Below are 27,892 nucleotides of genomic sequence, written 5' to 3' on the forward strand. Positions count from 1 at the left end.
AATAACAACTGTGGAGTGGATTGAGGGTCACACAGGTGTCTCCACTGGGATATGCAGAGTTATTTAATTGCTTTAATCACTTTCCCCCCCCCTCCTTGTACAGGCAGCCTGTGGGGAACCCCCCGGCTTTCCTCTGGCAGGAGGGGTGAGGGAACTGGCGGTGGGGATGGATGGATGGAGGGAGGGATGGATGGATGGAGGGAGGGAGGGATGGATGGATGGATGGATGGATGGATGGATGGATGGATGGATGGATGGACGGATGATGGATGGATGGATGGACGGATGGATGGATGATGGATGGATGGACGGATGGATGGGTGATGGATGGATGGATGAGGGACGGACAGATGGATGAATGGATGAGGGATGGATGGATGGATGAGGGACGGGTAGATGGATGGACGGGTGGATGGATGAGGGATGGACGGACGGACGGACGGAGCCGCGGCGGGCGGGGGGAGCCTGGGAGCCGGCGAGCCGCGGGTCTGGTTCTCATTAAGCGGCCGTGCCGGGCCAAGAAACACAGCAGTAAATAAGGGCGAACAAAGCCGTCCCCTCCCCGCCGCCCCCCGGCCGGGCCGGCCGCGCTCGGGCTCCGCGGCGGGGGAGGGACCCGGCGGCATAAAGAGGAGGAGGTCGGGCCGGAGGCGCCGAGTCGGGGCGGTGACAGCCCGGGAGCGGCGGCATGGCCGGGCCGGGCCCCCCCGGGCCCCGCCGGGGCTCGGCCAAGGGCTGGGGGCTCCGCCTCGCCCTCCTGGGGGTCCTGCTGGGGCTCCCCCCGCGGGGCCGGGCGGGGCCGGCAGGTAAGGGGGGCTGGGGGCGCCGGGGTGGGGATGGGATCGGGAGGGGATGGGATGGGATTGGGGATGGGGATGGGATTGGGGGTGGGATTGGGATTGGGGATGGGATTGGGGATGGGGCTCCGGGCAGCGCTCGCTCCCCCCGGTGCCCCCAGACCCCGCGCTCGGCGCTGCGGCTCCGCAGGGTCCCGTTGGGATGGGAGGGCATGGGGTGGGATCGGGCACCCCCGGCACAGGGACGGGGCCGGCTCTCACCCCCCAGAACTCCGCGGCCGGCTCAGAGCCCCCATCCCGTATCCATCCCGTGCCCATCCCGTGCCAGCTCCCGGCCGTGGCTCTCGGGAAGGAGGGAGCTCGGGGTTGTGCTGCCGTGCGGGTTTGAGCGTGAAACGCGGCTCGTTCGGTTGGTGAGGAAATCCACGATTTTCTCCAGAGGTTCCTGTCACTTTTTAAATGGGAGCCGGAGGAGGAGAGGGGTTGCCAGTTTCACTTCGGCCGCCTGTCCCATCTTCCTCATCCCTGTTTCCTTCCCCAGCCCCTCCGAGAAATCAGGGCTGATGTTCCTCCACCCAAAACACATTTTTTGTAATTATTTTTTCGCTTGCGAGCTTTGCCGGGTTCTCGGCTGCTGCTAAGAGAAGTGTTCCAGCAGCTCCAAGAGAGCTGTGCAGCTGGGAGGGGAACAGGGAGGGCGGTGGGAGCCAAAGCTCTGTTTGGATAAAGAGAGGAGAAGGCAAAGCTGCCTGCTCCGGCGGGACTCCGGGCTCTGCAGGGCTCCTTCGGGCTTCCCCCCCAGCCCCACAACTCGGGCTGCCAACATCCCAAACGCCAAAGCAGCGCTGTTCCCCGCAACATTCCCAAAAAGGGCTGGGGATGAGTGTTTTCCAGGAAATCAAGGGAAGGGGGGTGTGGGAAACCCTTTCTGTGCTACATTTGGGTTTATTTGAGTTAGATTGAGGCCCCGTCTCGTGCTCCGTCTCTCAGATTCCCAGCAAAAACTATAGACAAAGCAGTGGGAAATTTAAAGTATCTTAACTCAAATCTCATCACTTAAATCTCCTAACTGGGGGATTTTTGGGACGTGGCCCAAAGCCCAGCCCAGCAATCCCAGCAGTGGCCACCCCTCGTGTCCCATCCTCTCCCCAGCCGGCGTGGGAGAGAGCTGGGACCGGGACAGGCAGCAGCTCCCTGCCCTCCTCCCTTTGGGAATTAAAAATAGTGGGATTTATTCCTGTGCTCCGTAATGGGAGGGCACCAAACCCCACCGGAGCTGCTCCCCCAGCGAGGCTGAACCAACCCGTGCCTCAGTTTCCCCATGGAAAACGGGGCTGGTGTGTGGCTGGGCTTGGAGGGCCTGGCTGCTGCTTTCGGAGGAGGTGAGGAGAAGGAAGCTGGGGTGGTGCCACCCCTTATCTGCAGTTATTCCTGGAATCTGATTCCGGGCTATATTTAATGGCACTGATTAAATACCTCGGGGCGATAGCGCCGGGCGCTCCCGGGGGACAGAGGTGGCCGGGCAGGGTGACCTGATCCCATCAAACTCCAGCAGCAATTCCCAGCCCAGAACTCCACCTTTTCTCTTCTTTTGTCTTTTCAATAACTTCATCTTCCCTCAAGCCCAGCCCCTGGGTCGCAGCACGAGGAACCCAAACAAGCCTATAAAATCATAAAGCCCTGAGCCCTGTTATTCTACTCCCTGAGTAAATAACTTTGTTGAGGAAGATAACTCCATCCAAGCTTTCCCCCTGACAACATTTGGCTTGGCGAGGTGGCCCAACCCTTGACATTTTTGTTCAGCCTCATCCCCTGTCTGCAGCAGCTTCAGATTTTAATTTTTTGTTCTGTTGTCATCCAGGCTTAAGTCATCAGTGGCTGCTCCCTGTGCTGCAGTCAAACCCAGCCACATTGTTTAGGAAAAAAATAATCTTAGAAAGTCTGTCTGCCTTGGATCGAGCCAAGGAATGGCTTGTGCTGCGCTGCCCGGGGGGCTGGGATGGCTCAGACAAACCCTGACGTGCCACAGCCCTTCCAGCTCCTCTGCTCCTGCTGCTGCTGCAGCCCAGCTCTGGCTGCAGAACATGGCTGCATTTGGGGTGATGGAACCGCACCTCCCTGTCCCACAAATCACAGAGTCATGGAGAGGTTTGGGTTAGCAGGGAGCTCAAAGCCCATCCAGAGCCACCCCGGCCATGGCAGGGACAGCTCCCACTGTCCCAGGCTGCTCTGAGCCCCAGTGTCCAGCCTGGCCTTGGGCACTGCCAGGGATCCAGGGGCAGCCACAACTCCCACGTGCCAACTGTTTCTCCAGGGTGGGTTCCAGGGGATTTAGGCCACAGTTTTGTGACCTGGGTGGGAGCAACGCTCCTGGGAGCCTTCCAGGATTAAGGCTGAGCCAGCGATGAGGGACTGGGCTGGGGAGGGGGTGATGCTTTGGCTTCATGCTGGTGTCCATCCCCAGAAACACCTGAGAGGAGGCTCTGGATGTTGGTCCTCAGCTCTGTCGCTTCCCAAGTTCCCTCTGGTGTGGCTGTGGAGGAGCTCCAGCTCTCGAGGTCTCGCAGGGTCTGTTCACCAGGTCTTCTCTTCCCCAGGGCCACCGCCCCAAGGAGAACGAGTGACCCCACACTGGCTCCTGGGGGGCCGTGTCCGCAGAGCCGTCAGCCTGGAGGAACAGGTAAGGGCAGAGCTGCTCCCTCCTCCCTCCCTCCCTCCTCTGCCTGGAGGTCTTCCTAGTGGGATGAGGATGGCGGCGCTGAGTTTACAGGATCCGTGAGCAAGTTGTGGAGTTTGCAGGATCCATGAGCAGAGTGTGGAGGGTCAGGATCCATGAGCAGGGTGTGGAGTTTGCAGGATCCATGAGGAGCATGTGGAGGGTCAGGATCCATGAGCAGGGTGTGGAGGGTCAGGATCCATGAGCAGAGTGTGGAGGGTCAGGATCCATGAGCAGGGTGTGGAGTTTGCAGGATCCATGAGCAGGGTGTGGAAGTTCAGGATCCATGAGCAGGGTGTGGAGGGTCAGGATCCACCACCGTATGTAGGTGATGAACAGGGAAAGCAGAGGATGCAGTAGTGAGTTAATTAACACGGTGTTAATGACTGCTGGGCAGGAATGACTGCTGGCCAGGACTGCCAGGAGCTGCAGGGTGAGTGAAGGGAGCTGGGGAGCTTGGAGAGAGGAGCTGGAGGTGATCTGTCAGCTCCTGGTTTGGCCAGGAGAGCAGGACCGGCTAAGGGAAAGCGTTGCTGGATTTGGGAGCAGTGGCCTTGGGCAGAGGCCTGCAAGGAGCAGAGGGCATCCCTTCCCAGATGTCACCCCCTCCCTGCCACCCCCACTGTCTCACATCCCTGGGTGAGACATCCCTGTGGCCACCCTGGCCGGGCTTTCGCCCCTTGCCCAGCTCTGGGCTCAGCCAGAGCCGCAGCTGCCCCTCGGCCGGGAGGGGCTGGGGGCTCCTTTGGGCACATCCAGTCCCTTCCCAGCACGGTTGTAGGCGGCTCTGAGGAGCTGCTCTGCTTTGAGCTGAGCTGAGAAGACCCTGCTGGGCGGGGACTCTGGTGGCATCTCACCCGAGATGGTCCAGGTGAGCCCTCCTCGCTCCAGGCAGGAGACGCCCGAGGCGGGGCCGGCTGTGCCTGGGAGAGGGGTTTGTGCTGCCCTGGCCCCTCCGGTGCCTTTTCCAGGGGAATCTGGGCTGGCTGCTCCTGCAGAAGCTGGAAGAGCCCATGTGGGTGCTGCGGTCGGCCTGGAGAAATGTCCCCTCCCTGTCGGGCAGCCCCGGACCCGTCTGTATTTAACCTGGAAGCCGCTTGAGATGGGGAACACGTGGCAGGGGAGATTTATTTCTGCTCCTGCCACACCCCGGTGCCCCAGACGGTGCTGGGGGTGCAAATCGCAGCTGGGGGATTTCGGGGGATTTCGGGAGCCACGGGGGGACTCCGGGGCTGGGGTGGCTGGGCAGGTCCCGCCGTATTTCCTGGCATCTGCTCTGCCTCCAGCTCCAGCCAGCCTGGAACAAGGAGCCTCCTGTTCCTGGGGCAAGGGAAGGAGGGGAGAGGGGCGTGGTCGGTGCGGGGAGCGGGGAGGTTTGTGGGGGAAGGATGGGGGCAACCGGGCAAGGGATGGGACGGAGCCCCACACTGGCCCTTTTTGCCCTGGTACTGCTGGCGTTCATATTTATGGATCGATTTAATCCGTTCCACCCCCACCCTGTCTGCTCCTGCCCTCCAGCAAAGATCCTGGAAATAAACTTGTCTGTGGGAATGCCAGCAGCCCGCCCTGCCAGGAGACAACATTCCAGCCCATGGAATGATGGGTTCAAGTGTGGTGACCCCCCAGGCTCCTCCACCCCTGCCCTGGGGCTGCTCCTCGCGCAGCACTGGGATGCTGCGGGATGCTGGGGGCGTCCCATGGTCCCTGGGGACATCCCCGTGTCTCCTTGTCCCCCAGCAGCGAGGCCGGACCAGCAGGAGGAGGGTGGCGGTGGCCCTGCGGTGCCATCGTGTGGGGGCTGGCAGCGCTGGGTGGGCCGGCCCTGCCTCCCTGCACCCTCCTCCGTCCCATTGTTCGGGCTGAGCTCCCCGGGCTCCCGGCACACATGGAAGTGATTCGGGAGAGGCCGGGAGGAGGTCGTGGGGACCCTGACCGCAAACAGCTCCCTTGCCACCACAGCCTGCGGTGGGACCCTGCCCCGCATCCTGCCCCACATCCTGCTCCTCCTGCCCCACATCCTGCCCCTCCTGCCCCGGGATGTGGAGCGAAGGCTGCCGGAGCTGACCCGGGGCTTTTCCAGCCCTTCAGAGATGGAAATGGGGGTTGCACCCGGCATTCTGACCTGGGCATCCAGCCCTGAGGGACGGGAGCGCCCTGTCCCCACCCCGGGAGCCTGCTCAGCCCGTGGTGTTCCCTGCGTTTCCTTTCCCTTTGGAATTGCTTTCTTCCAGGTGTGGTGTCTTGCTACAATGGCTTCCCACTGCCAGGGGGCAGGGATGGATGGGATATTGGGAAGGAATTGTTCCCCATGAGGGTGGGGAGGCCCTGGCACAGGGGGCCCAGAGCAGCTGGGGCTGCCCCTGGATCCCTGGGAGGGTCCCAGGCCAGGCTGGACACTGGGGCTTGGAGCAGCCTGGGACAGTGGGAGCTGTCCCTGCCCATGGCAGGGGTGGCACTGGATGCTCTTGAAGGTCCCTTCCATTCCAAACCTTTCTGGGATCTTGAGGGCTGAGGAGTCCCAGGCACAGGAGCTCCTCAACTTCCCTGTGGGTCTCCCTGGCATCCCGTCTGTGTGCAGGGACACCCCTTAGCATCGATGGAGCTTCTGTCCATCCACTGCTCCCCTCACACCTCGGGCTCGTCCGTGAGGTCCCTGGAGCAGCCCCTGGCTCCCTGTCCTGGGGGTGGCCATTCCCTTCCTCCTTCCCGCTGAACGGGGATGCAGAGCTGGAGCATCCCGTGCTGCCGGGTCAGGGTGGGACACCCCGATCCCGGGGATCTCTGCACACCGCGGGGAGGTCCCGGCCCTGCCCCGGAGCAGGAAGGGAGGGGAGGGCAGGAACAGGCTGCCCGCGGTTCGGGATGTGCCGCAGGTGCCGAAGCACCTCCCTGCCCTGCTCCCTGCAGGGAGCCCCTCTCCCTTTGCGAGGTGTCCCGGACTGAGCAAACCCTGCCAGCCTTGTTTTGAACCAACCCAAATCCTGCCTCTGCCTCCAGGGCCTGGGCTGCCCTGCTTCCCTGACTCCCCGGGATGCTTTTCCAGCGAGCAGCCGGCGCGAGAGGCTCGTCCATGAGGTCTTGGCCAAGTGATGCAATCCCGAGCTGTGTTCCTCAAAGCCTCAGTACTGCCGGGATCCAGCTGCCTGGGGAGGCCATGGCGCAGCCGAGCTGCTCCAGCTGCAAATGCCATCACCAAATCCTCCACGGAGCATCTCCTGCTAACTGCCATGCCTGTCCTCCCCGTCACATCCGGGCTCTGGGAGCTCCCTTAGGAACTCGTGGGAGCTGCCTGAGAGTTGGCCGGGCCGTGAGCTGAGCGGGGCTTTGGGACTCGGCTTCACCGGTGATTTCCCAAGGAACTCGGTGCTCCCTGAGCCTGCTCCTGGGTGAGCTGCTCTCCTGGAGCGGGAGCTTCCCAGCAGGGATGGAGGGAGCCTGGATGAGGAGCATGGCCGGGAGCTGTGGGGAAACAGGGAAGAGCAGCTCAACGCCCTTGGCCCTCTGCAAACAGTGCTGAGGTTTTTCTGATGGATGGAGTGAAAAATAAAACCAGACTTGAGCTGGACCTGGAGGGCTCCTGGGCCAGTCACAGGCTGGGGCCCGGCCAGGGCAGAGTCATGGCAGCTGCAATTCCACAATTCCAGCCTCTCCCAGCCCAGCCCCTGTGGGACTGGCTGTGCTGGGGCATTCTGTTTGTGGGTGCTGGGGAAAGGGGGTCAGGGAGCAACAGGAGCCTGGGAAGGTGCCAGAGCCTGGGAAGGTGCTGGAGCCCAGGATTTTATCGGAGTCTGTGAGGATTGCTGGGACCCAGGAGGACGCTGGAGCCTGGGGCGATGGTGGAGCCCAGGAGGATGCTGGATCTTGGAACTTTGCTGGAGCCTGGAAAGATGCTGAAACATGGGATTATATTGGAGCCTGGGATGATGTTGGAGCAGGACGATATTGAACTCAGGGATTATACTGGGTTTTGGGATTATGCTGGAGCCCAGGATGATATTGGACCCTGGGATGATACTGGAGTTTGGGAAGATGCTGGAGCACAGGATTATGCTGGAGTCTGGGATGATGCTGGAGCCTGAGACAATGGTAGAGCCCAGGATGGTGCTGAAGCTTGGGATGATATTGGAGTTTGGGATGATGCTGGAGGTGGGAATGTCCTGGAATCCAGGATGATGCTGGAGCCTGGGAAGACGCTGAACCCAGGAGGACGCTGGAGTACAGGAAGAAGCTGATCCCGGCTCATTTCTGGTGTGCGGCACCTTGGCAGGAGCTCTTGGGGCCCCAGCTCCCTGCCAGGCTCGAGGCAGAACAAGCAGTGTTTAATGAATGCAGGCAAAACGAGCAGTGTTTAATTAATGCCATCACCTTGCCTGGCCTCAGAGTCCTGCCCAGCACAAGTGCTCTTCGAGTTCCCCTTTCCCTGCTTTTACTGCTGCTGGTCCCTCCAGGAGCTGGGCCCATCCGAGCCAGAACCAGGATCCATCCCCTTCTTGCCACTGCCCCTCCAGGAGCTCTCAGGGGAAACTGAGGCACGGGGAAGAGGAGAGCTTGTGGCACATCCCCTCACAGGGAGGGGACACACATCCCAGCGGCAGCCGTTTGTTTTCCAGCCCTTGGCAGCCCGGGAGATGGGATGGGAGCTGAGAGCGCCGGGATAACCCTGGACACGCATGTGTCCCTTTAAGACGGCAGCTGGGAAAGAGAATTTTGCCAGCACCGGCCCTCAAGGCGAGGCAGGGAGTAATTGCTGGGGAATTCTAAACCGGGAAGGAGCCGGCCGGGACTCGGGGAGGAGGAGGAGAGGGCTGCGGGGAGCGGGTGTTGGGGAGATCAGAGACGGGGAGAGAAAAAGGGAGGGCAAGAGGGGGAAAGGAGGGAAACAGCAAGAAAAATGTACAGACCATGTTTGGCCAGGGAGCGATGTTTGTACAAGATCGTGTTCCAAAAATACCGCCCGTTCCCAGCGCCGCCGGAGGAGGGGATGGAGCCCCTGCCCGGCTCCTCCCGGCTCCGCAGGGCCCCCCCAGCCGGGCCGGGGCACCGGGGCCCCGCTGCGGCCGCGCCGAGCCGGGGGGACTCGGGGAGCTGTCGGAGCCGGGGCCTCGCCCCTCTCTGCTCCGGGGCTTGCGTCTGCTCGCCTTTTCTGGAGCTGGGCAGAAGGAGCCCGAGGCGGAGAGGGCTCAGCCAGCCCGGCTCCAGCCCCGGCTCCATCCCCGCATCACGGCTCCATCCCCGCATCCCGACTCCAGCCCCGCATCCCGGCTCTATCCCCGCATCCCGACTCCAGCCCCGCATCCCGGCTCCAGCTCCGCATCCCGGCTCCAGCCCCGCATCCCGCGCTGGAGGGAGCGGCACCTCCCTGTCCTCTGGAATTGGGGCCGTAGGACCCAGCCCCGGGGGCTCCTTGGAGCCGCAACCATCCCATGATGTCTGAGCAGCTTTGTGGGGTGGCACTGGAGCTCACTGTGGGGTGGAGGTGCAGGAACAGCCATCCCGGGAACACAAACCCCACAGCCCGGCCGCAGCAGCGCTGGTGTCCAGCTGCTCCACGCTCCCGTGAAGCTGCCCTTAACTGAGGGTGAGGGTCCCCTGAGGCTGCCAGGCCGGGGGTCCCCTGATCTCCCCAATACCCAGGGCTGGGGGCCTGGGTTGCAGAAGCAGCAACAGCGCGGCCAGCTCCACAGGAATTAGCGGGAAGCAGATTTTACCTCTGCTTCATCCCGAGCGTGAATCACCCAGCTCTGCCCCCTCCCTGCTGCATTCCTCGTGTTCCAGCTGCAGAGCCCTGTGATGCCAACAGCAGCCAAAGCCGGGCCCTTGCGGGGCCGGCTCCTTCCTGTCCCTCCAGGGCCATGGCCAGGTGATGGGGTCCCGCGGCGATCCCCAGGGCTGGCAGCCTGCTGGGCTCCATGCGTCCTTCATGGACGGGGAGGGACTGAGGGACACATCAGGGAGAGTCCAGGCCATGGACATCAGGCAGGGCGATGCTTTCAGTGTCCCCAGCGCTGGGGACGGGATGTGGGGACACAGGGAAGGGCAGCACTTTGGGCTCCAGCCCATCCTGTCACGGGCAGCTGGGCCGTGCTGCTGTGGATCTAAAGTCAGCTTCCCATTTAACACCCTCCAAAGAGAGGGAATGAGTAAAACCACTGGCATCCTGGGGAAGCTGAGTCACTGTTTCCTTTCTCTGCCCGGTATTTTGGGGTATTTTTAGCAGCCCCTATCCGGTGCCCGGGGGTTGGTGGTTATTTCCATCCCCCCCAGAGGTGCACATGGGCACCGACCCTCCCAGGGCTGAGGCTCCATGGGATGGAGCACACAGAGACCCTGCTCAGGATGCTCCTGGAGCTGCTCCCCATCCCGGGTCCCTCCTGGCTGTCCCTTGCTGCCTTTCCCTGGGGAAGCTGCCAGCAGAGCTGGGATTTGCTGCCTCATCCCTGAACCTCAGGGTAAATCCTCCATTATCCCTGCTGGGCTGGGAATTCAGGGAAATCACCTTCCACGGCTCGTGGCAGGGGTGCAGTAGGTGGAGCAGACCTGGGGAGGAGAGGCTGGGATGCCCCCGGAGCTGGGAGCAGGCAAGGTGCTGGGGACAGGGATCTTTCCTAACCCCATTCCCTCCTTTCCTTGCAGGTGCCGGCACCTGCCCGGGCTGAGGTGGCTGTGACGGCGGAGGGCAAAGAGCTCGTGCTGGTGCTGGAGAGGAACCAGTGAGTGTCGGGGCTGGGGCTGGGGAGGGGACACTGGGGATCCCTGCCAGCGTCCCACTTGGACTGGCAGTGTCCTGGCCACCCTGTCCAGCAGGGGAAGGGACAGCCCAATATGGCTCCATTTGGGCTGAACTGCTCCTTTTGCCGCCTTGGTCGCCTCTTTCTGGGCTCTGGTTCAGTTTGGGTGCAGGTGGCAGCAGCCTCTGTCCCCTGTGCCACTCGCCCAGCCTGGCCTGCCCTGGGGCAAGGACCACACTTGTGCCCTGCCCTGCCCTCCTTGTCCCTCTGCCTGAGACCTCGTGGCTTTCACAGAATTCCAGAATCCCAGGGTGATTTGGGTTGGAAGGGACCTTGAAGATTCAGCGCCACCCCTGCCATGGCAGGGACACCTTCCACTGTCCCAGGCTGCTCCAAGCCCCATCAGCCTGGCCTGGGACACTGCCAGGGGTGGGGCAGCCCCAGTTCTCTGTCCCTTGGTGGGTTTGTGTCCCCGTGGTGAGCAGGGCAGAGCTGATCCCTGCAGGATGAGGCTCTGCTTCCACTTCTGCCTCTCACCAGCAGCTGTGGGAGGCTGGGCCTGGCAGAATCCCCTTCCTGCTGCTGTTGGGGTACAGACCCAGCCACCATGGTGTCCCCCAGGGCCCCCAGTGACTGCAGGGGAGCTTCTGGTGTGCAGGAAGGGGAACTGGGGGGTTCCTGTGCACATTTTAGGGCTGTGGGCAGTGGGGGTTGGTAGTGGGGGTAGAAAGCTGAGGAGCAAAGCTCAGCCCTGTGTCCGGCTGGTGCTCTGGGCCTGGAAGTGTTGGAGTGTCCTCTCCTGACCCTCGTTCTGGCTCGGTGCCCCTTTGCCTGCTGGAGGGGGGCAGGAGCGTGAGGAGCAGCCCTGGGGGCTCTGTGCCTGGGTGGGCCCTGCTCTGGGTGGGCAGGGCAGGGCAGGGCAGGAGGGTGAGCTCTGGGTGAGCTGAGGGGACAGTGGCACAAAAGGGACCTGAGCACCCAGAGCAGTCCGTGGCACCCAGGGCACCCAAGACTGGCTGCAGGGACAGTGTGAGGACACAGTGTGGGGACATCCAAGCTGCTGTCTCAGCCCTCAATGGCCTCATGGGCCAGTGAGGCCGGGCTAGACCTCGAATGTTCTTTTTCCTGGCCCTGGGAGATCTGCTCGCTCTCCAGAAGCGTCCTGGGAGTGTTTTCCTCCCCCCGTGCTGGAGGAGAAGGCTCATCCTGCCCTCCCTTCCCCAGGGCCTCTGCCCTGCCTGGAGGGGACATCCCCCTGGTCTGAGTCCTGGGTCAGCCCAGGATGTGCCCGGCTCAGCCACCCCAGCTCCCGTTCCCTGGGCATGGCAGGAGGATTTGGCTTTCCTGTGTCCTCAGCCCACCTGTCTATCCCTGTCCCCACGCTGTCCCTGTGTCCCCACGCTGGCCAGGCCCTTGCCTTGCCAGCCACCCACGTGTCCCCTGCCAGGAACCAGACTGAGCGGCTCTCTCCGGTCTGAGCTGTGACTGGAATTGCTGGTGCCAGGCACCCACTCACAGGCGGGCTGGGAAGCCACAGACGTACCCACAGTGACATTTCTGGGGCCAAACTGCTGCGAAATAGAAAGTGAGAGGCGGGGGGGCTGTTCTGGGAGTGCTGCTGCTTTACGTTCTTCCTCTGCAGAATTAAACCTTTGGGACGGGGCCAAACCCCCAAAACTGAGAGCTAAACTGAGAGCAGGGCAAAACCTGGCCCTCCTTGTTCTTCTCGGGATGACTGAGTGCCCTGCAGGGTGCTGCCCTTCCACGGGGACCTGCCATCCCCACGGGGACCTGCCATCCCCACCGGGACCTGCCATCCCCATCCAGACCAGCCATCCCCACGGGGCTGCAGGCTGCCAGTGGGATGCCCATCACCCTGGAATCTGGGCAAGGTCACACAGACCTGGCCAGTGCAGGGTCACAGCAGTGCCAGCTCGGGCCTGGAGCTCTGCAAGGGGGACAGGACGGGGACACGGGGATGGCTCAGCCGGTTTGGGGGTGCTGGGGGGACACGGGGATGGCTCCGCCGGGTGCCGGGGGAGCTCAGGGGGACACGGGGATGGCTCAGCCGGGTTCAGGCTCAGAGGTTCGGTGTGTCCCAGTGCCGGGAGCCCTGGAGCAGCTCCCGGCTGCTCACCCCGCTCTCTCCCCGCAGGCTGTTGGCTCCGGGCTACACGGAGACGCACTACAGCGAGGAGGGACAGCCCGTGACGGTGACCCCGAACCACACGGTGGGTGCGGGGACGCTCACCTCTGTGTCTCGGGGGGTTTTGGCACTCGGGACGGAGCCAAAGCGTTTCCCTGGCAGCATCCCCGGCGCCCGTGGCAGCAGGAATGCGGCAGCACGCGGCTCCTGCGGCTCTTGGCCCCGGGACAGCACCTCGGGACACAAACAGAGGCAGCACCCGGCCCTCCCGATGTCCCCCACCGGCCTCCTGTCAGCCTTCCAGCGCCGCGCCGGGCGCTGGGCTGCGTCCCGGGCCGAACTCCGGCTTCTGGCTCCTCCCGCTCCCGGTGCAGGGGACAGCGCCTGCCTGGCTGGGAAAAGGAAAGGGGGAAATGGAAATGGGGAAATGGAAAGGGGGAAATGGAAAAGGGGTGCTTTTCTGGGATCAGCGCACGGGGATTGTTGCCCCCAGCCCTCGAAGGAAGGCCTCCACTGTCTCTCTCCAGGAGCACTGTCACTACCACGGCCACGTCCGCGGCCACGGCGGCTCCTGGGTCGTGCTCAGCACCTGCTCGGGAATACGGTATGGGGGAAGGGGCAGGGTATGGGGGAATCAGGATTGGAGGAATGCCGGGTCGGGGGGTTGTGGAGCTGGCAAAGGGGGGGATGGATCCACTGCTCCTTCTCCCTGCAGGGATCCCCTTCTGGACCACCTGGAGCAGCACCGATGCTCCTGCAAGCGCCGCTCCAAATGCTTGACCTGGCTGATTTTCCCATCACTCCCATCTTGTCCTTCTTCCTTCTCCCATCCTCCACCCAGCCCCAGCACTGGGCAGGCTGGGGCAGAGTCCATACTTCTGGCAGCATGAGCTTACTCCCAGGAATTGTATCCCTGGAGGGGGCAAGTCCCTGCACCCAGAGCGGGTGTCCCAGGCTGGGCTTTGTTCCTGTGCTCTGACCTGGGGAAGTTTTGGTGCTGAGGGTTTGTTTGCCCCTGGGGCTGTGTGGGCAGAAATCCCCAACTCTTGTCCCTGCTCCCACTCGGGTATGGACCAGGCTGACATGCCATGAGCTTGTGGGGCCTCAGGGGCTGGGGGAGCCGGAGCGGGAGCACCACAGGAGCCATCGGGGCTGTTCCTGTTTCCAGGGGCCTCATCGTGCTCAGCAGCAACACCAGCTACTACCTGAGACCCCTGGGGAGCCCTGAGCCAAGTCTGCACCTCATCCACCGAGCAGAGCACCTGCCCGTGCCCAGGGGCACCTGTGGGCATGGCCATGACCTCGGGAGCACCATCGGTGGCATCGCCCAGCTCTTCCAGCCACAGCACCCACGGGTAAATCCTCACGGGTAAATCCTCATGGATAAATCCACCCAGGATAAATCCACCTGGGTAAATCCTCACGGGTAAATCCTCATGGGTAAATCCACCCAAGTAAATCCTCATGGGTAAATCCTCATGGATAGATCCACCTGGGGAAATCCACCCAGGATAAATCCACCTGGGTAAATCCTCATGGGATCTGTCTGGGGACAGGCAGAGGGCCGTGAGGGGCTCTCGGCACCGCTGACAGCTCCCATGTTCCCGGCAGCTGGGCAGGGCTGTGCAGGCAGGTGTGGTGGGAGGGTCTGTGTGGGTGGCTTGCCTGGCTGGAGTTTGGGCAGGAGACCCCAAAGAGAGGATGCGTGGGTTGGGTCCCAGTGCTGTGTCCTACAGTGTGGGACATGACGTGAGGTCATTTGGAGCCACCCAAATGTTCCTTGTCACCTCATGCCTCAGTTTCCCCTCTCAGCTGTCCCTCCTGAGCAGCTCTGTGGTGTCTGGAGGGTCCCAGAGCTGAGGGCTGCCCCTCTTTGCTGAGCCCTGTGTCTGCCTGCAGGCCAGGAGAGATGCCTGGAGGACCATGAAGTACATGGAGCTCTTCATCGTTGCTGATCACACCCTGGTGAGTGCTGGGGGGCAGAAAACCAGAGTCCCTCTCTGCCTCCATCCTGGATTTTCCCTGTGACCCTTCCCCATCCTCACCTCTCTCCAGTACAGGAACCAGAACCTCAACCTGGGCCACACCAAGCAGCGCATCGTGGAGATTGCAAACTACGTGGACAAGGTGAGGGACCTGCCAGGCCCTTGTGTGACCCTCAGGGACTGTCCCCGTGTCACCGGGCAAGGAATCACAGAGTTACGGAATTGTTAATGTTGGAAAAGATCTCTAAGTCCTTCGAGTCCAACCATTCCCCAGCACTGCCAAGGCCACCACTGACCCTGTCCCCAAGTGCCACATCCACGCAACTTTAAATCCCTTCAGGGCTGGGAACGCCACCCCTCTGCTGGGCGGCTGTGCCAGGGCTTGGCCACCCATCAAGGAGTTGAGGGGTTCTCTGAGCGATGGTGGGAAGGGCTCTGTCACCCGTGGGCTGAGCTCAGCAGGGAAACATTCACTGGCTCCTGCCGGGGACAGTGCCAGCCTCTTTGGCAGAGAAGGGACACACTGAGGTGTTGTCACTGAACGTCACCGTGCCACCCTGACTGGCTCCTGTGCCCACACCTGTGCCTGTGGAGCCCGTGCTTGCAGGTGGGTTTGGGACAGGTGTGTCCTGGAGTCACACGGCTGGAGGGAAACACGGAGACCCACCAGCTGCAACGCCACACCAGGGATGGAGGGTGTCCAGGGAATTCCAATCCCCACGCCCTCCACCTGTCCCCTGCTGCAGTTTTACAGGCTGCTGAACATCAAGGTGGCCCTGATCGGGCTGGAGGTGTGGACGGAGCGGGACCAGTGCGCCGTGAGCAGCGACGCCAATGCCACGCTCTGGGCCTTCCTGCAGTGGAAGAAGTCGCTGAGGGCGCGCAAGAAGCACGACAATGCCCAGCTGCTGACGTGAGCCCTGGGCTGGGGACACCGGGCGGGGCTCCCACCGGGGCTGGGCACTCCAACCCCCCCGGTGCTGAACTGCTCCTGTTCTCCTGCCTGGGCAGAGGGAAGACCTTCGGGGGCACCACCATCGGCATGGCTCCGCTGGAGGGGATGTGCAGCGCCGATAACTCCGGAGGGGTCAGCGTGGTAAGGGGGGCTGGGGGTCCCCACCGGCCTGGGGGAGTTCTCCATGGCGTTGGAGGAGCAGCCCCCTGGGGCTGGGGTGCAGCCTGAGGGTGAGGGGTGGTGCTGGTGGCTCCTGACCCCCTCAGGTGTTGGCCAGGTACAAAGGGGGGTGAGAAGGGGCTGTTCAAGGTCTCCCAGCCCAGGTCCAGCCCCAGCTCCCAGCTGGCAGCAGCGTTGGGATCTCCTGTGCACTCCATGAAGTGCGGCACTCCATGCTGCTGTCCCTCATGAAGAGACCCTGCCTGAGCCCTGCTTGTGCTCTCGGGATTTCTCTGGATCCCTGCCCAGACAACTTCTCCTCCTCCGTGGTGGCCCTGGTCACCTGTGATCCCTGGGTGGGGTGGTGGGGGGCACCCAGGTTTCTGGTTTTTGGGATGTGCCCTGAGTTTTAAGCAGTTGGCTCCAGCCAAAGAGCTTCCCCAGAGCCAATTTCAGCCGACCAAGCCCCACTGCTGCCATGAACCTTCCTCCAGCCCCTCCTCCCTCGGGATCCAGCTGCATCCCGGGTGTGTGGTCCCTCCGTGGGCCCAGCCCCATTCCCGGCTGTGGGATCACCCCATCCCTTGCTCACGGTGGCTGTGCTGACCCCTCCCCTCGCGGTGCAGGACCACGCGGAGCAGCCCATCGGAGCCGCCGCCACCATGGCCCACGAGATCGGCCACAACTTCGGGATGGTCCACGACACCAAGGGCTGCTGCGTGGAGGCCACCCCGGAGCAGGGCGGCTGTGTCATGGCAGCAGCCACGGGGTGAGTGGTGCTGGCCCTGGGATGTGTCCCCAGCGCCCTGGATGTGTCCCCACAGCCCCCAGCAGGCTGTGGGTGCTGGGTGGGCTGGGAGTGGGCAGGGAATGTTGTCACCTCTGCTCTGGATCAGGCTGGGAGAGCTGGGAATGTTCCCCTGGAGAAGGGAAGGAGGCAGGGAGAGCTGCGAGCCCCTTGCAGGGCCTCAAGGGGCTCCAGGAGAGCTGCAGAGGGACTGGGGCCAAGGGCTGGAGGGACAGGAGGCAGGGAATGGCTTCCCACTGGGAATTCCTGGCTGGGAGGGTGGTGAGGCCCTGGCACAGGGTGCCCAAAGCTGCCCCTGGATCCCTGGCAGTGTCCAAGGCCAGGCTGGACACTGGGGCTTGGAGTAGCCTGGGATGGTGGGAGGTGTCCCTGCCCATGGATGGGGGGGCACTGGATGAGCTTCATAATCCATCTGGTTGGCACCAGTTTCCTTTCCAAACTCCTTTCCAAACTGTTGGGTTTTCCCTCTCCTGACGATACGCTCATCCCGGATATCCCTGCACTGCTGAGGAGCAGCTGTTTATTCCCTTTTTTTGAAGCCACCTGCTCTTCCAATTACAAAAGAGCAGTGGGACCCCAGTTGTGGTTTCCGGGTGTTCCCGGGCTGTTCCCTCTTGGCTCTCAGGGCTGCCAGACCCTGGTGTTGATCCCACAGGATTTAACCTCTGCCTGGGTGGATTGTGGTGGGGAAAAGCACATTTTTGGCTGTGTTCAGCCCATCCCTATTTGCACATTATATGAGTATATACAAATATATATAGGGTACACTGGCTTGCTCAGCCTCAGTGACCTGCAGGCACTTACAGGTTTCCCTCCAGCTCAAGAGACTTCAAAACCTCTGTTATAAAATGTCCTCTGTGTCATCTCGAGAATGAGATGTCCTGATATTAAAATAAACTTATTTTTCAGCGTTAAGAGGAAATGAAACCTTTTCTAAGAAGGAGGAAATGCTTCCTTCTTCTTAAACCACCAAAACCCCACAAACTGTGAAATTAGAGAAGAATCTTGCTCAGAGCTTCTGTAGAAAATGAGTGCTTCTCCTGTTCCTAGGCTCCTTACACATTGTAGGCTCCGACTATTTTATTTTTTGTAGCTCCCTGGGTCCCTTTTGGTGTTTTTTTATCCATATTTCTTTAATTTTAAATTATTTCACCCATCTCAGCCGGGGAGTGTTTCAGCAGCCCAGGTGGGTGTTTCCTGTCCCGGTTGAGTGAGAACAGGAAGGCTTGAGGTTTGAGCTATGGAGAGCAGAGGGTCCCTGCCGGAGGGGGCACCTGCCTGTGGGGGCTCGGGGGGGCTGCAGTGTCCCGGGGCAGAGGTGACACCTGCACCAGCGCTGAGCTCAGGCTCTGCAGGGTGGGGCTCACACCAGGGGGTTCCAGGCTCAGGAGGTTCCGTGCAGGGGGGTTGACGTTCCAGGGGCGATGGACAGGGGCTCTGCCTGCCCCCATCCCATTCCTGAGGATTTTGGATTCAGTGGTGTCCCCTGGTTGTTGGTCTGGCTGTGCCAGCTGGGGTGGGAGATGTTCCTGGGCTCACTGAGCCATGGGGAATCTGCTCTTGGCAGGGTTTGTGCCGGTTTGTCCACGTCCCAAATTCCCAGGTCTGACCGATTTTCCACCTTCTCCTGGCCCTGCTGCCCCCTTTCCCCACCTGTCCCGCTCTGTCCCCACACAGCCACCCCTTCCCTCGCGTGTTCAGCTCCTGCAGCAAGAGGCAGCTGGAGAGCTACTTCCAGAAGGGAGGGGGAATGTGCCTCTTCAACCTGCCCGACACCAAGGACCTGGTGGTGGGACGGAAATGCGGCAACGGCTTCCGGGAGGAGGGCGAGGACTGTGACTGTGGGGAGGTGGAGGTACGGAGTGAGCCCCCCCTGGGAGGTGGGGGTGCAGAGTGAGCTCCCCCTGCAAGGTCGGGGTGCAGGTGGGCCCCTCCTGCACAGCTCTGCAGCCCAGCTCAGCTGAGGAACTCCTGCACAGGGGGTTTCCAAGGGAAGGGTTTGCAGTCACAGGGACTCCATCCCAAGGGCTCTTCCCAGTCCCACCTTCCTGAATCCATTTATCCCAGTCCTGACTTTCTCCTTGACCTTTCCCTTAAGCGCCCAGTTCTTCCTCATCCCCTCCGTGCCGCAGTTTCCCCGCTGGCGGGATGAGAAGGGCAATGCTGTGATGGGTGGAGAAGGGGCTGGGGGCAGTGTTGGGGAAGGGATGGAAGCACTGCCCATGGAGCTGTCCTCTCTCCACGCAGGAATGCACCAACCCCTGCTGCAACGCTCACAACTGCACGCTCAAGGAGGGGGCCCAGTGTGCCCACGGCGACTGCTGCCACAACTGCAAGGTGAGACCCCGCCCTGCCCTGCCCTCCCCATGCCCATGGGATGAGGTGGAGACCTGGCCCCGCCATTCCCTTGGGACTCCAGTGCTGCTGGTCCATAAGGTCACTCCCTGTGCCCGAAGAGGAGGAGGGTTAATGTGTGACCTTGTGTCTGCAGGAGAATCATGGAATGGGCTGTGTGGGAAGGGACCTCAAAGCCCATCCAGTGCCACCCCATCCATGGCAAGGACACCTCCCACTGTCCCAGGGTGCTCCAAGCCCCAGTGTCCAGCCTGGCCTTGGACACTGCCAGGGATCCAGGGGCAGCCACAGCTGCTCTGGGCATCCTGTGCCAGGGCCTGCCCACCCTCACAGAGAACAATTCCTTCCCAATATGCCATCCAGCCCTGCCCTCTGGCACTGGGAAGCCATTCCCTTGTTCTGCCCCTCCAGGCCCTTTTCCCTCTCCAGGAGAATTCCTGACCCCTTCGTGGCTGGGGTCCAGCTGAGGAATGTGTCCCTATACCTTGACAGCCCCCAACACGCTCACAGGGGACCTTACAGATGTTTATGGCCCCCAGCTGTGCACCATCAATCCCCCCTCATCGCCTTGGCTCAGTGCCGGTGTTCTCCTCTCCCCCTGCAGCTGAAGGTGGCGGGGACGATGTGCCGGGAAGCCGCGGGATCCTGCGACCTCCCGGAATTCTGCACGGGAGCCTCGCCGTACTGCCCAGCCAACGTGTACCTGCTGGACGGCTCCTCGTGCGCCTACGGAGAGGCCTACTGCAACAACGGCATGTGCATGACCCACCACCAGCAGTGCGTGCAGCTCTGGGGGCCAGGTCAGTCCCGCCAGCCCCCTGCCTGCTTCCCACCCCTCCGGAGCAGGACCCCTTTGGGGTCTCAGTGCTGGGTCCCTGTAGGGTCCCCATGGCCCCTGCCCGTGGGGCTGGGGGTGGTGGATGGAGGGGCCCTGGCACAGGGTGCCCAGAGCAGCTGGGGCTGCCCCTGGATCCCTGGCAGTGTCCCAGGCCAGGCTGGACATTGGGGCTTGGAGCAGCCTGGGATGGTGGAAGGTGTCCCTGCCCAGGGCAGGGGGTGGAACTTGATGATCTTTATGGTCCCTTCCAACTCAAACCCTTCCATGACCAAAATCCTCCACAAGACTCCAGAGAAAAGGGAATTTCATCCCTCCTGTCCTTGGCCCGGCACCCACAGCAGCAGCTCTTGGGAGACTTTTCCTCAGTGTTTTCTCCTTGAGCATCCAGCTGCTGCTCCTGCTTTTGGGATTTCTGTCCACTGCCTGCTGTCCCCAGGACCTTTCCCCTGTGTGCAGGAGCATGGCCAGCGCCGGACGCCTGTTTCCAGGACGTGAACATGGCCGGGAACACCTACGGCAACTGCGGCAAGGACAGCCAGGGCCGCTACGTCAAGTGTGACAAGAGGTGGGTCCCATGGGGGTGCCCCGTGTCCCCCTCCCGCTGCCCCTGCCACCCCTGCCAAGGGACTGGGAGGGTCCCACCTCAGCCTCCAGGCACCAGCCCTTGGGGCAGCCCTGTCTGGTACCCGAGGAAGCCACCAGGTCCTTCCTGGGCTCCGTCCCCATCGCTGCTGGGAGGTTGGACTTGGTGATCTCCAGGTCTTTTCCAGCCGAAACGACCCTGTGATTCTGTTGTCCCACCACGAGCACCTCCCAGCCCAGCCTGATGGAAAATCAAAGACAGTGTCAGGGAGATTCGGGAGCGCGTGCTCTCCAGTATTCCCAGTTATTTTGGGATGTCAGAGCCTCCCGCTCCCCCGGCTGTTCCCTCCACCCTTTCTCTGTGCTGTCCGTGATTTAACCTGCAGAGCCTCTCTAACGTGGCCATAAATTCAGTGGGATGATGGGGCTGGGAGGGTGAGGGGCTGCTGCCCCCACTTCCCAGCTCCTCTCGGCTGTGCCCCCCCAGGGATGCCATGTGTGGGAAGATCCAGTGCCAGAGCTCCGCCAAGAAGCCGCAGGGGACCAACACGGTGTCCATCGACACCACGATCCGGTTCAAGGGCCGGGAGGTGAAGTGCCGGGGCACCTTCGTCTACAGCGCCAAGGACGACCAGGAGGACCTGTCCGACCCCGGGCTGGTCCTGACGGGCACCAAATGTGGAGATGGGATGGTGAGTGCCCCTTCCTGGGGTGGGCTCTCCTGCAGGTCACTGTCTCTGGGCTCTGACCCAGCTCCAGGGTGCACGTGGCTCTTCCCACGTCACAGCCGGGCCCTTCCTTCCACACTTGCGGACATTGCATCGGTGGCACCTCAACTGCTGTCACCAGATGTTTGTAGGCCACCAGAGTCTTCTCACCTGGGGCATTTGTAGGCATCACCAGATACTCACTCACGTTTAGGCCACCAAATTGTTCTCTCAGCCCTCCAAGCTTCTTCACCAGATCAGTTCAGAGTGAAGCAATCCCAGCAGGAACTGCCCCAGGACTTGGTGGAGGAGGATTCCTCCTGTGGAGAGGTTGTTTCCCAGAGGAAACAGGAAAGCTCTGTCAGGAATCAACGTGACAAATCCAGTGCTAGCTGGGCACTGGTGTCCTCTGCAGCCCCTGCATCTCCAAGGACCTTAGAGAGGGTCAGCAGAGCTGAGAGAGGGCAGAGGCTGGTGGAGGACACGGAAGCAGGGATGTGTTCCAGAGAGAGCTGGCTGTGGAGACACAGCCTTCCCTGTTTGGCATTTTAGCAGTGACATTTTCACTGGGAAGGCCAAAATGGTGACATTTTCATGAGGAAACACGGCCGGTTCTGAAATCCAGCATTGTTTACTTTGGCCAGTGCCTGGGTTTTGGGGCCAAATGGGAAATGGTTTCTGCAGGAGCTGCCAGGTGGGTTGTGTGGAAGGCTCTGTGTGGAGGGCTGGGAGTGGTGGTGGCTGGGCTCTGCTGAGCCATCCTGGATAGGGAATGGCAGAGGCTTTGTGGCTGTGCTGCAAATGGGAGTGAAATCCATTAACTGGAACAATGCAATTTAACCACCCTGCATTTTCCAAGGAAAAATCCTTCAGAGACCCCCACCAGTGCCAGCAGCCCCCCCTCCTGGGTCCTCCTCTGACCTCAGCCCCTCGTCTCCCTGCCAGGTGTGCAAGGACCGCCGGTGCCAGAACGCGTCCCTGTTTGAGCTGGAGAAGTGCGTGTCCCGCTGCCACGGCCACGGGGTGAGTGGCTGCCCGGGACCTGCTCAGCATTCCTGGGATGAGGTGCAGGTTTTTGAGCCAAACCAAATGTCTCCCACAGGGATGAGCCCTGTGACCCAGTGGATTTCTGCCTTTCAGAGCTGTCCCATGCGTCAGCTCCAGGTGGGGCTGAGCTGGGATCTTTGCTCACCCATGTCCAAAGTGAGAGGAAGATTGTTTGTGGTGTAAGGACCATCTGCAAAACTTGGATCAGGGTCTGATTTGAGCGGGAGAGTGTTTGGAGCTCAGAGCAGGTGCCTGGTCCCCCTGAGAGCAAAACAAGAGTTGGAAAGACAACTGGGACTGCAGAAAAGCAGGGAAATGGTTCAGGGAATGGGAGGAGACACTGTTCTCCAAAGCAGAAATGTTACAGAGGAGTGCAGGGCTTTGTCAGATGAGGCAACAGAAATGGCTGTGGGAATTCCTGCTGGATTATGGAAAGGATGTGACAGGTAAAACCATCTGATTTACCCTTTCGTGACAGGCAAAACCATCTGATTTACCCTTTCGTGACAGGCAAAACCATCTGATTTACCCTTTTGTGGCAGGTAAAACACTCACATTCACCCTTTTGTTCTGCCCAGCATTGTTAAGGCTCTCGGAGCGGGAGTTGATCAGCCTGGAGAAGAGAAGGTTCTGGGGAGAACTTCTGGCACTAAAAAGAGCTTGTAAAAAAGAGGGAGAGTGACTTTTGACATGGGCAGATAGTGACAGGACAAGGGGGAATGGCTTCAAACTGAAAGAAGAGATGTAGATGGGATATTGGGAAGGAATTCCTGGCTGGGAGGGTGGGCAGGCCCTGGCACAGGGTGCCCAGAGCAGCTGGGGCTGCCCCTGGATCCCTGGCAGTGTCCAAGGCCAGGCTGGACATTGGGACTTGGAGCAGCCTGGGACAGTGGGAGCTGTCCCTGCCATGGCAGGGGTGGAAATGAGATGAGCTTTAAGGTCTCTTCCAACCCAAACCATTCCATGATTCTGTGATATCCAAGGGGAACACTGTCAGCGGCGAAGCTTCTTCTGTCACCATCTGTTCTCATCCCTGCCCCACAGACCATCCTTTCCACGCACCCCTGGTGGTGGCCAACCCTCTCCTCTGTCCCCAGGTCTGCAACAGCAACAAGAACTGTCACTGTGACCCTGGCTGGGCCCCCCCGTACTGCGAGAAGCCGGGCCTGGGTGGCAGCGTGGACAGTGGCCCCGTGCAGAGCCACAGTGAGTCACAGCTCGGCCCCAGTGCCCTGAGGTGCTCCTGGCCTCCAGTGGTGCCAGGGGAGGGTTGGGTGCTTACAGAGGGGCTGGGTGGGGTCTGTTCAGGCAGCCCCACGTTCTGTGCCCAGCTCTGGCTGGTTGGTGGCCACCCACTGTCATCAGAAGCCACTGAGGGCCTGTTCCCTTCCCGGAGGTGTGACCAGCAGGGGTGTCTCCAGCTCAGGTGACCAGGAATGGGCGCATGGGGTCACTGCTGCCACTGAGTGAGGCCAGAGGCTGGGTGGTTGTCCCAGCCCCTCACTCGTGCCTGTGCTTCCCCTGCCAGACCACGAATCCATCTTGATCGCCCTCGTCGTCATCTTCCTGTTCCTGCTGCCCGCCCTGATGCTGAGCATCTACTACTGGTACCGGCGGGAGAACTCCCTGCTCAACAGATGGGTCAAGGAGATGAGGCAGAGGAGCCAGGAGGCCTGCAGGTGTGTGGGCCACCCAAATCTCTTCTCTCCCGAGCACCCAGTGGGACTCTGGGACTTGTTCCAGGGGGGGCTGTGGGGAGCTGGTGGTGCACGGACCCTGTCCTGGTGGGAGACCTGGTCTGGAGTCTGGACAGCTTTGTCCTGGGAAATCTGAGGCTCTCAGCAATTCCCTGAGCCCAGGACAGGAATGCTCCTCTGGACAGGACAATCCCAGGGGATGGTGAAGGTGACCTGGTATCAAGGAGAATTCTCACTCCTTGCAGGCTGCCCATCACAGACTGACCCTTCCTGCTCCCCATCACAGACTGACCCTCCCCACTGCCCATCACAGACTGACCATCCCCACTGCCCATCACAGAGTGACCATCCCTGCTCCCCATCACAGAGTGACCCTCCCTACTGCCCATCACAGACTGACCATCCCCACTGCCCATCACAGACTGACTCTCCCTACTGCCCATCACAGACTGACCCTCCCTACTGCCCATCACAGAGTGACCCTCCCTGCTCCCCAGCAGTGAGGGCTGGCTGTTAGTGAGGTGTTAATTGAGACAGGAGCTGATGGGCAGCGTTTTGGAGGCAGCTGGTGCTCACCTGTTGCTTTATTTTGCCGTGTCCCTCATCCCCAGCAGGAACAAATCCATCGGTCGGAAGTCGAGCAGCGCCCATGCCAAAGCTGCTTTCACCCTGAGGAACATTTCAGCCTCCAGCCACCCCACCAAGGTCAGTGATAGCTCACTAGACTCAGTGATAACTCTCTAAGGTCAGTGATAACTCACTAAAGTCAGTGATGACTCAGCTGCTGGCTTGTTTTCCCTCCCGGGACGAGAAGCCTGTGGATATCACACCCACGCCCTGGAGCCAGACAAGCCCTGGTGCCTGTGCTGGTCCTGCCTCGTGTCTGCACTGAGTCCGTGGCCAGGTGTGCCCACCCCTCCTAAAACTGAGTCTGTGGAGCTCAGTCTCCCCTGGTGATCACCAGGAACCTCCACTGGGAAATTTCCCATATGGAGAAGGGATTGATGGGAGTGAGAGATGATCACAGCCTTTTTTTTTGGGGCAGGGTATTTTCTGATGTTAATGAGCCCAAAATTCAAACAAAGTTGGTCTTTGGCTTTGTGGTTTGATTTATGGTGTCCTCCTGTTCTTCCCTCTCGGGTCATTGCTCTTGGCACCTGCAGGTTTGGTTATTCATTCATTTGGTTACTCCCCCATTTTCCAGAAGTTCTTTTACTTGTCCTGTACCACACATCAGTGAATTTTTAACTTTTTAAACTTCACCTGTGCTTTTTGAGCACCAGGGCTGAATTTAGGAAGAATTCAGGTTGTTTGAGCACAGCCACAGTGTCTGGGAGCAGGGCAGAGCTGGTGATGTCTCCCATCTGCTGGAAATCTGGTGTGGATTCACAGAGCTGACCCTGCTCTGTATCTCCAGCACCTGTCTCATCCCTGTGTGTTCTCATGGGGTTAGTGAGGAGCAAACACAGACTCACAGGGTCAGGAAGGTTGGAAATGCCCTCTAATGTCCTTATCTAAGATCATCAAATCCAACCATCAACCCTGCCGGGTTCACCACTGAGCATACTCAGCTTTTGGGTGGGATGGTGGTCCCAGAAAGTGGTTCCAGTGCTCCTCCTGCAGCTCCCCAGGCCTCAAGGGGACACCTGCTCTTCAGCACCCAGGAAAACTGAACCCAAGGATGTTCCCCACAGTTCTGCTTTTCTCCTTGCAGCCCGGCCCACGGACCGCGTTCCTCCCCAAATCCGGCGCTGCCCAGCCCGGCTCTCAGCCCATCAACGTCGTCCACCCTCTTCGCCCCGCTCCCCATTCCATCCCTCCCCGCCCCAGAGACCCCAAACCTGCCAGGCCCCCTCCCCCAGTCAGCAAATCACCCCTGGTCCCCACCAAAGCCGGTGTCTCCCAGGCCAAGCTCCCACCTCCGAAGAAACCTCTTCCCTGCAGCCCCGTGAGGACCCCGCAGGTGAGCGTCTGCCTGGCTCTGCTCCCCTTCCAGACTCATGGGGCTGCCCTGGGCTTTGGCTGGGTTTGGGCTGGGCTCTGTTGAGGAGCTGTCACAGCACCCTGAGGGCTGAACCTGTTCTAGCATTGAAGGAAGCCCGTTAGATCTGAGGATGTTTTAAGGTTTTTTGGGTGTTCTGTGCTTTGAAGCAGCTCTGCAGGGGGAGGAGGTTTGTAGGAGGTCCCTGGATGCTCCTCTAAGGATTTTGTCTCTCCCCGTGCCCTTTGTGATCCCAGGTGGTCCCCAAGCACCAAGCCCCGCGCCGGCCGCTGCCGGGGAGTCCCCTCCTGGCCAAGGAGCTGCCTCCTGCACATGGACAGACCCTGCTGGTCATGGTCCCTCCTACCAACTTCAAGGTGTCGAGGACGAGTGGCTCGAGCCACCCCACGAGGCCGCTAAAGTGAGTGGGGGAGGAGCTGGGTGTCCCCCACTGCTGGGGTCCAGCTGGTGGAGGCACTGGGGGTCTCATGGGTGGGACATCCCAAAGGGCTGCAGCCGTGGCTCCACCTGGAAGGACCCCACAGGTCTGGCCAAGGCTGGGTGGTGAAAGGTGCTGGTATAAGGGAGGTGCCACCCTTGGGAGTGCCCGTGGCCTCCCAGCCCAGAGCTGGGAAGGAGCTGCTGGGGCTCTGCTGGGGGATGAAGGGGTGAAGGGATGGATGCTGATGCTCTCTCATCTTTCCTCCCTGCAGACCAATGCCACCTCAAAGGTGAGTAGAGGACATTTAGAGACCCTCGTGGTGGGGTGGCCTCTGGGTAAGCACTGGGCTGGGAAATGGGGGACTGGGGATCAATCCACCTTCCCAGGGGCTCCTGGATGAGCAGGACATGGTTCCTCTGGGCACCCAGCAAGGGCTGGGGCACCTGTGTCCCTGGGAATGGAGGATGTGGGTTTTCCAGTTTGGAGTTGGGAGATAAAGTCCAAGTCCTTTACAAGGTCACTCCTGCTCCCAGCTCTTCTGCACTGCTGAATCCTCTGGATGTGGGGCAGTGGAGCCTCAAGGGATCCGCTCCTGACAGCCAGACTTGGGGGCCTTGTCCATGAGGAACTCCTGAGCTGGGGACAGTGGTGGTGGAGCTGATGGATGTCTGGTGTCTGCACTCAAACCAGTTATCTCCTTTCTCTTTCCTCTTGCTCCAGGCCAGTCCCAGCCATCAAAGTCCAATCCACCTCCTTCTCCTCAAAGAAGTGACAATCCCAGGACACCTGACCCACCCTTCCTGAGCTGGCTCTCCTGATTTGCACTGCTGTGGCCACAGGGCTCTCCTGTTCCTCTCGTTTTAGTAACCCTTTTCATACCAGAGGACTATTTTTGTAAGACAGAATTTGTATTCAGCACACAAACTGTAGTGGTGGGGGTGCAGAGGGGACATCGGAACCATGGCTGAACCAGGGGGTGGTTACGGTGGGGTTTCCATGACCAAAATCCCACCACAGCTCCTGGCACTGCTTTCTGGCCAATTTCCCTCCCAGCTTTAGTTCCTCTTGACATTGCACATGGGCTGGGAAGGGGTCACCCGGGGGAAGTGACCATCCCCACCGATGGAAGATGCTGGTGACAGTGTGATGTCCTTGTAGCTACCTCCTCCTTCTCCTCCAGGCCTGGTGAGCCCCCAGCCACTGCCACCGCAGCTCCATCCATGCTGGGCATCGTCTCAGGGAGACGTTTGCCATGACAGAAACGTGGTGCCCAGTTTGGACTGGGCTGTGCAGTGCTGGGACATTTCCATGAAGGATCCAAGTTCTCAGGCTCCTCCTGACCTCCTGTCCGACTGCACAAGGAAAAGCGGTGACGATCCTGGGGTCACCTGGAAGGAGAAACTGTCTGGGAATGTTTGAATGCCCCAAGTGCCGGTGGCAGCTGCTTCCCAGGGTGCTTTTGAGGGGCTCGGGAGCCCTCACAACGTTGCCTGTTCCCTGCTCCTGGGCCAAGCCCAGCAGTGGCTCCGGGAGCTGCTCCCACTCTGCTGTCCAAGGGGAAGGAGCCACAAGCCGAGAACAAGAGCAGGAAAACTCCTGCCCGTGTCATTGGCTTGTCCGAGGCCTTGGCCAAGCCGCTGCATTTCTCTGTGCCTCAGTCCCCGTGTCGGGGGCGTTTCCTACCTCACAGGGCTGTTGTGAGGTTTGACAAAGGGACTCTTGGAAGGGCTTCCCAACCCTCCGTCCAAGGTGCTGTTGACCTGCACAGTTTGTGCCACTTTCCTGTGACTTGACCTGCGGCTCGATCAGGGTCTGAAATGACAACAAAGACTTTGTAAAGTCCCCTGGCTCCTCTGGCTCTTTTCTTGCTCCCTGTCCCCTGAACCTTTAGAACCTTTAGGGGATCTCCAGGTCTCTGACCACACCAGTGCAAACAGGTCCCAGGGGTC

The 27,892-nt window shown here is 60.8% G+C and overlaps 1 protein-coding gene across 1 annotated transcript; it reads left to right on the forward strand.

The window, feature by feature from the left end:
- The first annotated feature begins 674 nt into the window (after positions 1–674).
- On the forward strand, positions 675–27,646 carry ADAM33 (ADAM metallopeptidase domain 33). The gene is made up of 24 exons (XM_082282629.1): positions 675–806; positions 3,395–3,477; positions 10,147–10,223; positions 12,397–12,472; positions 12,915–12,991; positions 13,556–13,742; positions 14,287–14,352; positions 14,443–14,514; positions 15,119–15,285; positions 15,384–15,468; positions 16,113–16,255; positions 17,972–18,149; positions 18,542–18,631; positions 19,254–19,449; positions 19,944–20,052; positions 20,557–20,761; positions 21,722–21,799; positions 22,921–23,029; positions 23,352–23,502; positions 24,132–24,225; positions 25,235–25,483; positions 25,759–25,922; positions 26,215–26,232; positions 26,664–27,646. The coding sequence occupies exons 1-24, from the start codon at positions 689–691 to the stop codon at positions 26,713–26,715; spliced, it is 2,844 nt and encodes a 947-aa protein (XP_082138755.1). The 5' UTR covers positions 675–688; the 3' UTR covers positions 26,716–27,646.
- Positions 27,647–27,892: the final 246 nt, after the last annotated feature.

This window comes from Coloeus monedula (genome assembly GCF_965178545.1).
Source record: "Coloeus monedula genome assembly, chromosome: 5".
Taxonomy (NCBI): domain Eukaryota; kingdom Metazoa; phylum Chordata; class Aves; order Passeriformes; family Corvidae; genus Coloeus; species Coloeus monedula.

Coding starts and splice junctions, on each gene's coding strand:
- ADAM33 (XM_082282629.1), top strand. CDS start 689: ATGGCCGGGCCGGGCCCCCCCGGGCCCCGCCGGGGCTCGGCCAAGGGC. Junction 12,473..12,914: donor CGGTGACCCCGAACCACACG/GTGGGTGCGGGG, acceptor GTCTCTCTCCAG/GAGCACTGTCACTACCACGG. Junction 15,469..16,112: donor ACTCCGGAGGGGTCAGCGTG/GTAAGGGGGGCT, acceptor CTCGCGGTGCAG/GACCACGCGGAGCAGCCCAT.